The 14,832-nt window shown below is 39.7% G+C and overlaps 1 protein-coding gene across 3 annotated transcripts in view; it reads right to left on the bottom strand.

Moving 5' to 3' along the window:
• Positions 1-14,832, bottom strand: part of SH3RF3 (SH3 domain containing ring finger 3) — a 606,895-nt gene that overhangs the window by 73,833 nt on the left and 518,230 nt on the right. For all 3 annotated transcript variants that reach the window (XM_073614818.1, XM_073614819.1, XM_073614820.1), the window contains 2 exons: positions 8,580-8,815; positions 2,904-3,244 (listed from right to left, as the gene is read on the bottom strand). In XM_073614818.1, the coding sequence (XP_073470919.1) occupies positions 2,904-3,244; positions 8,580-8,815 (577 nt within the window). The remainder of the gene's footprint in view (positions 1-2,903; positions 3,245-8,579; positions 8,816-14,832) is intronic.

Genomic DNA, 14,832 nt, shown 5'->3' with positions numbered 1-14,832 from the left:
CAAAATTAAAAGCCTTCAAATATACAGGTGTAATTTGTATGGGACCATGAAATTAGCATATGGATATCATACAAAAAAATAAATTCATGAAAGCATCATTTAAGATGAATCAGAAAAGTTGGTAAATTGCTGCACTGCAGCAAAACTCATCTAATTGTAAAAACAAAGATGTATAAAATTAACATTAAACACTATAAACCAGCTGGCTCTTGCTGAAACTTTATGGCAAACAAAATGCCAGGTGGGCTATAACCCACTTTAAATCTTTATAATGTTTCCTGCCTTTAGACAATAATGTATATTATACACATTATCTAAAAACTGAGAGCTTGTAACTGAAGGTCAGCAAAGGCGGAAAGGTATGAGTTAGGAATCCAAGAACATCATGCACAGATGGATACCAAGAAACCACATGCCTCCTCTCTGCCTAATTAAGAGTTATAATCAATAATGTCAAGTGAGCTCAGTGTTGACAGGTAAGATGTTTTTTTTTTTTTTATAACTCTGCTGTGAATCTTGCAGTTTAAAGAGACACTGTCACTACCTAAAACATAGCATACATATTCCGTGCCACATAATAGTAAATGAACACTTACTGATGCTGCCTTTTTATAAGTAACTGCAGCAGCAGGGAGCTCCGGTGACCTGTAGAGAGGGGGACAGCTGAGGACGGACAAGGTGAAGATGCCTGACACACCCAGAACTTTCAGAAGTTGCATTAAAAGGGAAGCAAAGTGTTTAGAAATGTTGGGCACTTAATTATACAAGAAATAAAGCTCCCTTATTGTTTTTACAGCATGACTTGTGCCTGTTATGTTGAGGTAGTAAAAAGAGTTGAACACTGCACTCAGCTAGTGCAAATTACAAACTTACAGACCATTGAAATTGCAATACAATCACAATTATACATCACAATTATATAAATGAACAGGCCCAGTCCCACTTCGTGGTGAAGTAAAGTGCTCATGCATTAATCAGATAAAAGGTGCTCCAATTCAATGTGCAGATGCAGGTGCCCCACATGGATGTGCACTCACCCTTATGAATGGACCATCTATCGCTAGAATGATCACTTGCGCTTTATGGGGATAATGTGACCCCTAGATGGTATATGCACATCAGCTAGACTTGAAATGGTCCTCCAGAGATAGGGGAAGTGAAATGGCAGAGGGAGGCTCCCATAGTGAAAAAACATTTGTTCATTAAAATAAAGATGTAGTTTTTCAGGGCGGATATGTGATCGCGACCACATATTCACCCTGAAAAACTATCCTTTGCTTACTGCAAACCAGCAGCGTCCTAACGGAGACCGGCCAGGTTTTCCTTATCATTACACATGCTGATCACACTGGGTGCCAAGCATAGGCACCTTAAAATGTGAGTGTACCATTTTTTACATCTTTATTTTCCAAAAAGGTCATTTGGGGGGTATTTGTACTGTGCTGGCTTGTTAGGGTCTCAAGAAATGAGCTAGGCCGTCAGTACTTCAGGTGTGATCAATTTTCAGTGATCTGCACCATAGCTTGTGGACTCTATAACTTTCACACAGATCAAATAAAAAGAGGGAGGCACATATACAAACTGTTGTAATTCCTACATCGTTCACCTGATTTGGATGTATATACCCTCAAATTAAAGCTGAAAGTCTGCAGTTAAAGTACATCTTGTTCGTTTCATTTCAAATCCATTATGGTGGTGTATAGAGCCAAAAAGATTAGAATTGTGTCGATGTCCCAATATTTATGGACCTGACTGTACACTGATTTGGATTATTTTTACCAAAGATATGTAGCAGTATAAAATTTGGCCAAAATTTATGAATAAAAATTCTTAGTTGGCAAAATTTATAACACAAAGAAAAATGTAATTTTTTTTACAGAATTTTCGGTCTTTTTTCATTTATAGCGCAAAAAATCCCATCGGTGTTTAAATGCCACTAAAAGAAAGCTCTATTTGTGTGAAAAAAGGACAAAAATGTCATATGAGTACAGTGTTGCATGACTGAGTAATTGTCATTCAAAGTGTGAGAGCACCGAAAACTAAAAAAAATGAAAATCGGTCTGGTTAGGAAGGGCCCAGATGTCAAGTGCTTAATCACCATGGTGCCATGAGATCTGTGAGACATGTTAACTGTTTTAGTCATGAATACATGATTCTTTTTTTTTTTTCATTAAAAAAAATGAGCCAATTCCCCAATCCACACATTCGATATGGATGTTGGAATCCTTCCTCTTGAGCTATTGTATTCTGACAGTGGGAAGACATTCCCGCCTTGAGACAACAATGATCATTTTTGCTGGCTATAGCCAGTGGCACTGATCACGCGGCAAAAACCCCACAGCCTGGCAGTACACAAGTTGATTCATCGATCAACTTGTGTACAACCAGCCTGCACATACATTGATGGAAATTCAACCGGTATCTGCTGGACCGTCCGAATTTCGATCCATGTATGGCCAGCTTAAAAGTGTGAATTGTTGTCAAATTGACAGGGTAGAGATATCAAAACCAGATTACACAGTATGTGGGTGGTATACAGTGTCAAAGGCTTCCAACCTTGTTTATGGGTGGTTGTTCCAGTTTAATGTTGATGGCTCTCTTTCACATTTCTTTTGAACTTTATAGACGTAGAAGAAATAGTGAAAATTTTTCAAAACGTTATTGTCTGAAAGGCGCTTATGACCAAATCATCATTGGTGTCTGGTAGAAGAGATTTTCCCATAAATGTACCAAATATATAACATTTGCTTAACCTGCTACTTCCAGCACTACACCTTAGCTTTGCCAAAAACTTAAAGATGGAGGCTTGCAAAGTTTCAGACTGGATCTTCTTTGGTACAATGTACAATATATAATACTTTGTACAACGTATTATTATATCCATCTATCAAAAACAAGCTTACTTTTTCAGTCTTCCTCTCGTCTGCTTTGCAGCCTGTATTGGATGGGCTTCCAGTAGGCAGGCAGTTGACTTGTCCATTGACAGCATCACCATTAATGTTGGCAGCAGTAACATTTGGGGGTGTGATGGCAGCTGCAGCTGATGTTAGAGGAATGATTGCTCTGGCACAGTGGATTGCAGGGGAAGTCTGTACAGATGCCTGCTGTTGTTGATGCATATGTTGTGGAGAGACATTGGATTGTAGCCTGTTTGGGCTAGCTGGGAGTCGTGATGGAGAATTTTGAGTCCTTAAAGGTGATACAGTAGCTGTGGGACGTTCTTGGGGTTGTGCTGATGAGTGTGCTAGAAGGTAATAGAGTAAAAAAAACACATAAGCCGAAGCAGTATTACACATAGGAATATGTTTGCTAAATTTTATCTATATGTATGTAAAGTACATAATGCAAAAGTCCTCAAACACTTAAAGTAAGTTGTTCTGTGGTCTGACTCATAGGGCTCTTTCACAAAGAATCTCTACAGAGAACTTCCCCACAAAATCCCAATGTTTGGTGCGGTCTGGTCATAAGCGGCTTACTTTGGCCCTTCTCTAACTGACCTCACCTCCTTACCCCACATGTGTGTTATGAATCACACCCTTCTGTGGAGAAATGGCATGGACACAAGAGGTGATGTTGACAAATGTACTACAGACCAACAAAACAAAGTCTGTATTTCAAATATTAGCTCCTTATCTCAAACACTGTCTGGCAACTTTCTAACAGAGTCAGCTCCTTCTATTGATCATTCTCTGTAGCAGTGCTCCAAACTAGCAGACATGCTTGACATATTTTCACAGAATGTCCCAATTTGCCCTTGTAACCCATGACAAAGGCTGTTTTTTGCACCACGTTTTCTGGCAGCACTTCTGCCCCAGTGTTCTGTGCTCTCTCACTGATGCATTTTATAGTTGATGGCTAACTTATTTAGCTCCAGCTGCCTATTTTATGCTTGCCTCTCACTGCAGCATTCTTTGATTCCTAGGCTCCTCATGCACCTTGTTAATGAGTGCCATGTGTTCTTCATTAGAGACCATCATAGGCACTATCTTTTTAAGTGCTCCAATGCACTGGACTAATTGCCAGACACTACAATGCCGCTAATGGCTGTCCAACCCCAACACCTCCTCACACCAACTAGGGTCATGAACAGACTCCTACACCAATCAGAGATTCTTTTTGCCCTACATGTTTGCATTTTCGATATATTGTATGGTCCAAGTCTTCCTTTTTTTTCACTTACATCTGCATAATAGTCTGGAAAAGGCTGTAATGCACATACACAGAGAACAACACTATGAGGCTTGCAAGACTGTACAGTCAATGCATTTATGTACTTGTATTTCTTACATGGTGTGTGTACTACAGTCTGCATTCATCGCAGAGGCAAATGTGTGCTGTATTGAATGTGAGAACACCAGGCAGGAAAAGGCATCTTTTAGGATGCATATAAAATACCTCTGTGCAAGAGACCAAACAAAATGGTCTAAATGTTCACCATTTGTTTCTAATACAGAATGATAACCATTTAACAGTACAAAATGACTGTATACAAAATAAGACTTTAAACCAAATTTCTTGAGCTAGCCATACATAAGAATATTTGATATGAAGTTGGTCAATTTAGAGTTAAACAGCAACCACATGTAATATAAAAGCTTTATTTTGAGGCTGGGTTCACACTAGTCCGACAAACGCTCCGACATTGGGAGCTCATGTCGCATGACGTGTGAAAATCAATGTTTCCATATGGGAGCTGTCCTAACTGGTCTGACACAAGTCGGTCCGACTTTTAAAATGCTCCCTGTACTACTTTGGTCCGACTTTGATTCTACTTCAGCCCATTGACTATCACTGAAGTCGGATCACCGTCTTGCCCCTCATGACGTCACAGTCCAGGGGCATGATGGGACTGTGACGTCATAAGGGCGGGATCACCGGGTGACATCACCTGGTGACCACGCCCCCATCCCTATATAAGTCGTTGCAGACGGCGCACATGGCATTACAGTGGGAGAGACTGTCGTGTCAACATCGGAAGAAGAGAAGAGGGAAGAAGACGGCACAGAAGACCGGGCCACCGCTAGCAAAAGAGCCGGCAAAAGAGCAGAAGATAGTGGAGGAGCCCGGCAGAAGATACCGGAGAGCGGGAGAAGAACCAGAGAGGGTGGAGAAGAGGCCGGAGAGCACGGAGAAGAAGGAAGAGACCCCTGAAGTCGGAAGAAGACCCCTGGAGCTGCCTAATAAATTACTTTAAAAACCTGTCTAGTGTGTTTTTTTTATTGACACTTTTTTCCTAGGTGAATGGGTAGGGGTACAATGTACCCCATACTCATTCACATAGGGTGGGGGGATGGGATCTGGGGGCACTCTTATTAAAGGGGGCTCCCGGATTCCGATAAGCCCCCCACCTGCAGACCCCGACAACCAATGGTCAGGGTTGTCGGGAAGAGGCCCTTGTCCTCATCAACATGGGGACAAGGTGCTTTGGGGTGGGGGGCCGAAGGGCACCCCCCTGCCCCAAAGCACCCACCCCCCCATGTTGAGGGCATGCAGCCTGGTACGGTTCAGGAAGGGGGGGCGCTTGTCCCCACCCCTTTTCCTGACCGGCCGGGCTGCGTGCTCGGATAAGGGTCTGGTATGGATTTTGGGGGGGACCCCCACGCCGTTTTTTCGGCGTAGTGGGTTCCCCTTAAGATCCATACCAGACCGAAGGGCCTGGTATGCTCTTGGAGGGGGAACCCATGCCTTTTTTTATTTAAAATTTGGCGTGGAGTTCTCCCTCAAGATTCATACCAAACACAGTGCCTGGTATTGGCGGGGATCCAAGTCGGATACCCATTCATTGAAATTCGGACGCATGTCGGCTTCAAGTCGCAGGGCAAAGTCGGATCCAAAGTAGGACAGCTGTTGTATCACACCAGTCTGAACCCAGCCTAAGTGTTTAATTTGGGATAGGCCAACCCTTTTGTTTATTTAAATCAAAATCTATGTGCAAACATTGAGATGCTATTTGCAATGTTATCTTGCTGTTCCTTGGTCCCCTACATCATCCTGGTGTATTCACCATTCACTTATAATATCATTATTTATTTTTTGTATACATTAGATTTTTTTTTTAATTAGAATAACTAGTTGGATTTCCATCCACTGTACAAAGCAAAAACCGAATTCCTTCCAGTTATGCTGTTTTTACAAATAACTCCTAAACCTGGAGCTGGCCATACAATTCTGAGACATTTGATAATGATGAAAGTGAACAACATGATTACTGAACCTCTGGCATTATTTACACGATACAAGAAGCTGGCATGCTGTAGTTGGCTCTTTGAAGAAAAATCCTGGCTGCAGATCAAGTAAAATCACAGCTGTACACGTTTCTCTTGGAAAATGCTGAAAAAATCTGGTCTCTATATCAGTGTCTAATCTATATATTTGGTTTGACAAGGTTTCATTTCAAGCCATTTTAAACCTAGGAAGAGCTTAGAAGGAGGGAAAGGCTGTCTGCCTCCTCAGTTAGTCTATAAAGTGAAACTCTGTTTGAATTTAAAAAAAAGTCTCTTTCATGTCATTTATATAAAGCGTCAAGATTTTAGCAAATGTTGCTGATTCTTACCTGCTGGTGCTCTGTACATACAAACTTCAAATTAGTGACTTATGTGATTATAACAGGAGAAAGTGAAACCCTGAATTCCCTAATGTTTAAAACACAAATACAACATTTTGGACTTTTTGTTTGTTTTAATGTTACAGCCTGGAATTAAAATGGATTTAATTTGGATGTTTACTTGGTTTTTACAACATACTTAACAATTTAAACCTGGAATTATTTTATTGCAATCACACAAAAAAGGAAAAAAGAAGAAAAAAAGGACAGCTTTGGGGTATGCCTACAAGTTCTGCATATAAGGATCTGGCAATATTTAGCCACTCTCCTTGGTAACGCTGCCTTAGCTCTGATTGGGAACTGCTGGTGAAAAGCAACTTTTAAAGTCCGCTACGCTTGCTCAGGTGAAATTGTAACTTTTATGGTCTTTAACCCTAAAGAAAGATTCATTTCTGTCTAGGTCTCTGGTCTCTTGCAGATTGAAAAAGACAGCCCTGTATTTGATTCCATCTAACTTACCCTGAATCCTTTCATGTTTCCCAGTCCCTGCTGGAAAAGCATACCCCCACTGCAATATGGAACCCCATATGGATTATTATGGAGATGGTATTTCTCGGGTAATTAGCATGGTTGGCCTTCCAACACACGTCTTTTAAGCCCATGCATTTGGCTAAGGCTAGAAGTTTACTTTTTGGCCTCATCTGGATGGATAACCTGATTCATTATGTCAAACTCCAAGTGGAATTTGATATGAGACGATTTCAACAATTGCTTTCATCTTGTCACTATTTTGTAAAGTCCAGCTTTATTGAGAATCCAGGTTATAGTTGTCCTATGCATAGTTTCTCTTAGCAAAACAATGAAACTTTGAAGGTGCCTCTTTTGTTTCTCTGACCAGTGTTCATTGTATTGTTTATTAACTGGTTTATTGGGGATATAAGAGTTTTGTAAAGTTTAGGATGTTTTTCAAAATAATATAAGATTGGAGCTTTTCTAGAATTGGTAATTAGTAATGCTTTCTAACAAACCTTGGGACCTTCCAGAGAAAAGGGTATTCATTTTCAGACCAAGGTACACAGAGTGATACAATTTAACTAACTATGTGAAATCTCTTGGCATTGAAAGATCATTTGTATAGGTTTCACAACAAAAGGGGTGATGCTTGCAATTGTGGCTTTTATGTTACTTGCAAAATTATATACATAGTTTTTTTCCCCGCATTAATATTATTGACTATTTTGTGTAGATCAGTAATATATAATCTAATTTACAATTAATTAAAGGCTGTAGCACTATAAAGTATAAAAAAACCCTGTTGCAAATCCAGTGAAATAACAAGATTACATAAGTTGTACCTGTCTATCTGCAGCCATCTGTGGCTCTGTTCCCATGACAATGCCTGTTCGGGAGAAACGCATTGAGCGGGGCCTGATATGTGACATCACTGTGCATGCCGAAGTGGAATGCAGCTATGCTGGTCTATGTTTCATGTGCTGATCTGTTTCCTCTCACTGTAAATGCATTTTTAAATAAATGTATTAATTGTTTTTACTGCTACACTATGGGATTCGTTCATTCTTTTTAATATCTCTGCTGAGATTGTCACCCTAAGGATTACTGTGTAAATGTGACAGCGGAATTCCTTATAGCTGTGAAGCAGCCAGGCGTATACTGATCTCTATTTGGGGCATATACTGATCTCTATTTGGGGATCTGTTTATCTGGTAAGAAGTGTGTGGGCACCAATGGGAGGTGTACTGATACACAATCCTGTTCGCTGTGTGAACACTGCTGAGGTACCTGAATGAACTGACTGAATTCATAAGAAGTCACTTGTGAGACTTATTCACCTGAACTTTTTTTTTTTTTTGTTACACATTGCGTGTTTGCTCTATTATTTATGTTATGTATATTAATATTGATTATGCACTGTTAGCTCTATGTTGATATGATTTACTGACCTTTAAAAATCCTTGCTTTTACCTTGCTTTTATTATATAACAATATTTTGTGACCAGTGATATAGTGCACTTACCCATGTGCATAGCGATTCGTGACTGGTTGGCAGATTGCTGGGCAGACATCTTAGAGGAGCTGTTATGAGAGGATGTTGGAGACTGATGAGGTACAGTAATAGGGAGCATTGGCCTGACAACATTTGTGCAGTTTGTTAGTCCAGCAGAGGATGAATGTGAAGAGTGTGGAGAACTTCTGCTTGCTATCGGGACTCCCATAGCGCAATTTCGTGCCTGGAGAAGTCCAGCAGGCATCCTGTACCAGGGAAACAAATAAATATGCACACTAAGAAATATAACAGCAAAAAATATGCACTCACAAAAAAAAGCAGGAGTATTACTTAGGTTCCTTATTTCTCTGTAGACTGCACTGAGAACGTATAGAAAAGTGGAAGTGCCATCTCAGCTAGCCAATCAAGTGGACAGAAATGGAGGTAATACTCTGAAGTTCCGTCATGAGATACAATTTGTTTGAACCAAGGGGCTTAATATCTGAGTGCAGTTACAGCTGTCCACTTGTGCTAAACACCTTCTTAATTGATTACTGTAATACGGTCAGGCTGCATATACACAGTAATAAATTAAATGGTTTGGCTATACATACAGTCACTTGCAAATTATCACAAATTTCCACTTTCACCATCAAATTCCTTATTACAGACACACAACTGGATAGCTTTTTGCATAATAAATGTATGGTTAATGTGTGAGCTGGTTGGGATACTATCGAAGACCATGAAATAATACGAGTATAAGTATTACAAGATTTACTATTCTATATATCCATAGCCAGTAGATTTCTTCTCTGATATACCTGATTATAAACAATTACATTACCCAGCTGTGTTAATAAAGAGAGATTTTATGATTTGTAGATGTAAGTAGTCTACTTTTTACTACATGACTTATGCACAAACAAGAAAATATGAGAAGAATTTTGATGTAATGTTTTAAATGAAGACTTCCATTAAATACTGTTCCATGATAAAACACATAGCCTATTCTGTGCAGAGCTGGTTAGTTTAATATATTTCCATCTTGTTCTAACATGTAGGCCCTCATTTATGCAAGAAGATATACTGTTAATGTATTCAATTTGAGTTCCCCTTCATGCAAGCTTTATTCTACAACATATTATTATATCCCCTGCCATACAGTATAAGCTGTTTTCCATAGCTTTAATCCTATTACATGTTTATATTTTCATTTATTTTTGATTGTACGTTACACCAAAATTCTAGAGAAGAGCTACAGGGAATCTTCTGAGGGAAATTGTTATTTTAGTAATTTAAGGAAAATAAAGGATTTTAGTATTTATCTGACAAACATTTAACCCAAAGCAGTCTGCATTCAATTTATATGGAAACACTGATGCAGAAATGTGTCTTTTATTTGTTTGACTCAGCTACTGGACATCAAAGCAAATCTAATTGGTTTCTGTGCAAGATGACCTTTGTGTCTACCTCTGAAGTTATTGATTAACATATATCAATAGATTTGAATTCATTTGCAAATATGATAGTAATAAAAGTGATATAATTTACTATCAAATTAATCAGATTTTTGAGCTCAAGTTGTATAGTCACATAAAGACACTAGTCCATATAGTTCAACCTTAAAAAGAACACTAATAGAAAACCTCCATATACACTGGCCTATACCCATACTTGATCCAGAGGAAGGCAAAAACATAAGTAAAGCATGGTCCAATTTGCTCTAGTGGGGTAACAAAATCATTTCTGATACCCCAGGAGGCAATCAAGTTTTCCCTGGATCAACTACCCCTTGTGTTATTACCTCTAAAAATTAGTATCCAGTTATATTATATAGTACCCATACTTGATCCAGAGGAAGGCAAAAACATAAGTAAAGCATGGTCCAATTTGCTCTAGTGGGGTAACAAAATCATTTCTTATACCCCAGGAGGCAATCAAGTTTTCCCTGGATCAACTACCCCTTGTGTTATTACCTCTAAAAATTAGTATCCAGTTATATTTTGTGCATTTAGGAATACATACCTTGAAAAAGTATTCATGCCCCTTGAAATTTTCCACATTTTTCATGTTACAACCAAAATTGTATATGGATTGTATTGGGATTGTATATGATATACCAACACAAAGTAGCCCATAATTGTGAAGTGGAAGGAAAATGATAAATGGTTTTCATTTTTTTTTACAAATAAATATGTGCAAAGTGTGGAGTGCATTTGTATTCAGCCCAATACTTTGTAGAACCACCTTTTCGCTGCAATTACAGCTGCAAGTTTTTTTGGGTATGTCTCTACCAGATTTGCACATCTAGAAAGTGACATTTATGTCCATTATTCTTTAAAAAACAGCTCAAGCTCTTTCAGATTGGATGGAGAGTGTCTGTGAACAGCAATTTTTTAAGTCTTGCCACAGATTCCCAATTGGATTTAGGTCTGGACTTTGACTGGGCCATTCTAACACATAAATATGCTTTGACCTAAGCCATTCCACTGTAGCTCTGGCTGTATGTTTAGGGTCATTGTCCTGCTGGAATGTGAACCTCCACCCCAGTCTCAAGTCTTTTGCAAACTCTAATGCCCTGTACACACGAGCGGAATGTCCGACAGAAAAAGTCAGACGGAAGCTTTTCATCGTCTATTCCGATCAAGTGTAGGCCTCATCGGACTTCTTTTTTTCGAAATTTCTGACGGACCTAGAAATGGAACATGTTCTAAATATTTCCGACGCAACCAATTCCTATCTGGAAAACCGATCGTCTGTATGCTGTTCCGACGGACCAAAAACGATGCATGCTGTGAAGCAAGTACGAGACGGAAACTATTGGCTACTGGCTATTGAACTTCCTTTTTCTAGTCCCGTCGTAAGTGTTGTACGTCACCGCGTGCTGGACGGTCGGACTTTGGTTGGACTTTGGGTTGACCGTGTGTAGGCAAGACCGCTTGAATGGAATTCCGTCGGAGTTCCGTCGGAGAAACCTTCAGAGTTTATTCCGACTGCAAAACCATTTGTGTGTACGCGGCATAACAGGTTTTCTTTTAAGATTGCCCTGTATTTGGCTCCATCTATCTTCCCATCAACTCAGCTTCCCTGTGCCTGCTGAAGAAAAGCATCCCCACAACATGATGCTGCCACCACCATGTTTTACGGTGTGGATGGTGTGTTCAGGGTTATGTGCCGTGTTAGTTTCCCGCCACACATAGCGTTTTGCTTTTAGACCAAAAAATTCAATTTTGGTCTCATCTGACCAGAGCACCTTCTTCCACATGCTTTTTGTGTCCCCACATGGCTTCTCGCAAACTGCAGACAGGACTTCTTATGGCTTTCTTTAAACAATAAAGGCCAGATTTGTGGAGTGCATGACTAATAGTTGTCCTGTGGACAGATTCTCCCACCTGAGCTGTGGATCTCTGCAGCCCCTCCAGAGTTACCATGGGTCTTTTGGATGCTTCTCTGATTAATGCTCTCCTTACCTGGCCTGTCAGTTTAGGTGGACGGCCATGTCTTGGTAGGCTTGTAGTTGTGCCATACTCTTTTCATTTTTGGATGATGGATTAAACAGTGCTCTGTGGGATCTACAAAGCTTGGAATATGTTTTTATAACCTAACCCTGCTTTAAATTTCTCCATAACTTTATTCCTGACCTGTCTGGTGTGTTCCTGGCCTCCATGATGCTGTTTGTTCACTAAGGTTCTCTAACAAACCTCTGAGGGCTTCACACAACAGCCATATTTATACAGAGATTAAATTACACACAGGTGGGCTCTATTTACGAATTCAGTGACTTCTGAAGGCAATTGGTTCCACTAGATTTTAGTTAGGGGTATCAGAGTAAAGGAGGCTAAATACAAATGCACACCACACTTTTCACATATTTATTTGTTAAAAACAAAATTAACCATTTATCATTTTCCTTCCACTTCACAATTATGTGCCACTTTGTGTTGGTCTATCACATAAAAATCTCAATAAAATACATTTACCTTTTTGGTGGTAACATCACAAAATGTGGAAAGTTTCAATGGTATAAATACTTTTTCAAGTCACTGTGCATCCAGCTTTTTTAATCACTTAAGGACCGGGCCTATTTTTCAGACTCGGTGTTAACAAGTTAAAATCATTTTCTCTGCTAGAAAATTACTTAGAACCCCCAAACATTATATATATATGTATATATATATATATATATTTTCAGACACTCTAGAGAATAAAATGGCGGTATTTGCAATACTTTATGTCACACCATATTTGCGCAGCAGTCTTACAAGCACACTTTTTTGGGGAAAAAATACACTTTATAAATTAAATTAAAATTAAAATAAGACAACAGTAAAGTTAGCCCAATTTTTTCTATATTGTGAAAGATAATGTTACACCGAGTAAATTGATACCCAACATGTCACGCTTCAAAATTGCGCCCGCTCGTGGAATGGCTACAAACTTTTCCCCCTTAAAAATCTCCATAGGCGACATTTAAAAGTTTCTACAGGTTACCAGTTTTGAGTTACAGAGGAGGTCTAGGGCTAGAATTATTGCTCTCCCTCTAACGATCGTGGCCATACCTCACATGTGTGGTTTGACCACCGTTTTCATATGCGGGCACAATTTACATACGCATTCGTTTCTGTGTATGAGCTCAGTAGAACGGTGCACTTTAATTTTTATTTTTTCTTATTTATTTTACTTTTTATTTTTTTTATTTTGACACTGTCCTTTAAAAAAAAAAAAATTTTTATTAAAGGAAATGTAAACATCCCTTGTAATAGAAAAAAAAGCATGGCAGGACCTCTTAAATATGAGATCTGGGGTCAAAAAGACCTCAGATCTCATATTTACACTAAAATGCAATAAAAAAAATTAAATGTAATTTGAAAAAAAATAAATAAAAAATTCCCCTTTACGAGCATTGGGCGGAAGTGACGTTTGATGTCGCTTCCACCCTCCAATGCTATGGAGCCAAGAGGTAAGCGGCGGAGACGACCGGAGCGCGGCGGGCAGGAACCCCCCTCCCGCCACCGATAAAAGTGATCTTGTGCCGAATCTGCCACTGAGACTACTTTTATCTGAAAGAGGACAGTCCGACATTTTTAAAAATACCAGGGTTTTGGCAGCTAGCTGCTGTCATAGCAACAGTATTTAACATCAAAGTAGCAACGTATAACAACAGCGGCTGGTCCCTAAGCAGTTAAAACAATCAGCTGAGTTGGCCAGAACAAGTTCTTAACCGCTTGCCGACCAGTGCACGCTGATGTACGTCGGCACAATGGCACTGGCAGGCAAAAGGGCGTACAGGTACGTCCCCTTTAAGAAGCGGTGTCGCGAGCGCGCCGCCGGAGGTGCGCGCTCTGCTGCGGTCTCTGAACGTGACCGCGGATCTCGCTGACTCGATGTCCACTGGGTGCCCGCGATTGTGCCACGGAGAGGAAGAATGGGGAGATAAACAAACAAAGCATTCCCCGTTCTGCCTAGTGACAGGAGAGTGATCTACTGCTCTCTGTGATCGAGAGAAGTGATCACTGTCCTGTGTGTGTTCAAGCCACTCCCCCTCACAGTTAGAATCACTCCCTAGGACACACTTAACCCCTTCACTGCCCCCTAGTGGTTAACCCCTTTACTGCCAGTGTCATTTACAAAGGAATCAATGCATTTGTATAGCACTGATTGCTGTATAAATTACAATGGTCCCAAAAATGTGTAAAAAATATCCGATGTGTCTGCCATAATGTCGCAGTCCCGATAAAAAGATCGCCGCCATTACTAATAAAAAAAAATTAAAAATAAAAATGCCATAAAACTATCCCCTATTTTGTAGATGCTATAAACTTTGCGCAAACCAATCAATATACGCTTATTGCGTTTTTTTTTTTTTACCAAAAATATGTAGAAGAGTACATATCGGCCTAAACTGAGGAAAAAAATAGTTTTTTTACATATTTTTGGGGGATATTTATTATAGCAAAAACTAATAAATACTGCGTTTTTTTCAAAATTGTCGCAGAGGCGAACAAATACCACCAAAAGAAAGCTTTATATGTGGGCAAAAAACCGCTGTTTTTTGCCCACAACCGCGCAATTGAAGTCAGTTAAAGCGACGCAGTGCCGAATCGCAAAAAGTGCTTTGGTCAGGAAGGGGGTAAAATCTTCTGGGGCTGAAGTGGATAAGAGAGTCTATTCCACATTTTCACAGCTCTTATGCCCCGTACACACGGTCGGATTTTCCGACAACTTTGTGTGACCGTGTGTATGCAAGACAAGTTTGAGCCAACATCCGTCGGAAAAAATC

The sequence above is a fragment of the Aquarana catesbeiana genome, linkage group LG02 (assembly GCF_042186555.1).
Source record: "Aquarana catesbeiana isolate 2022-GZ linkage group LG02, ASM4218655v1, whole genome shotgun sequence".
NCBI lineage: Eukaryota > Metazoa > Chordata > Amphibia > Anura > Ranidae > Aquarana > Aquarana catesbeiana.
The sequence above is the reverse complement of the archived record's forward strand: the minus strand, read 5'-3'. Positions and strand labels throughout refer to the sequence as shown.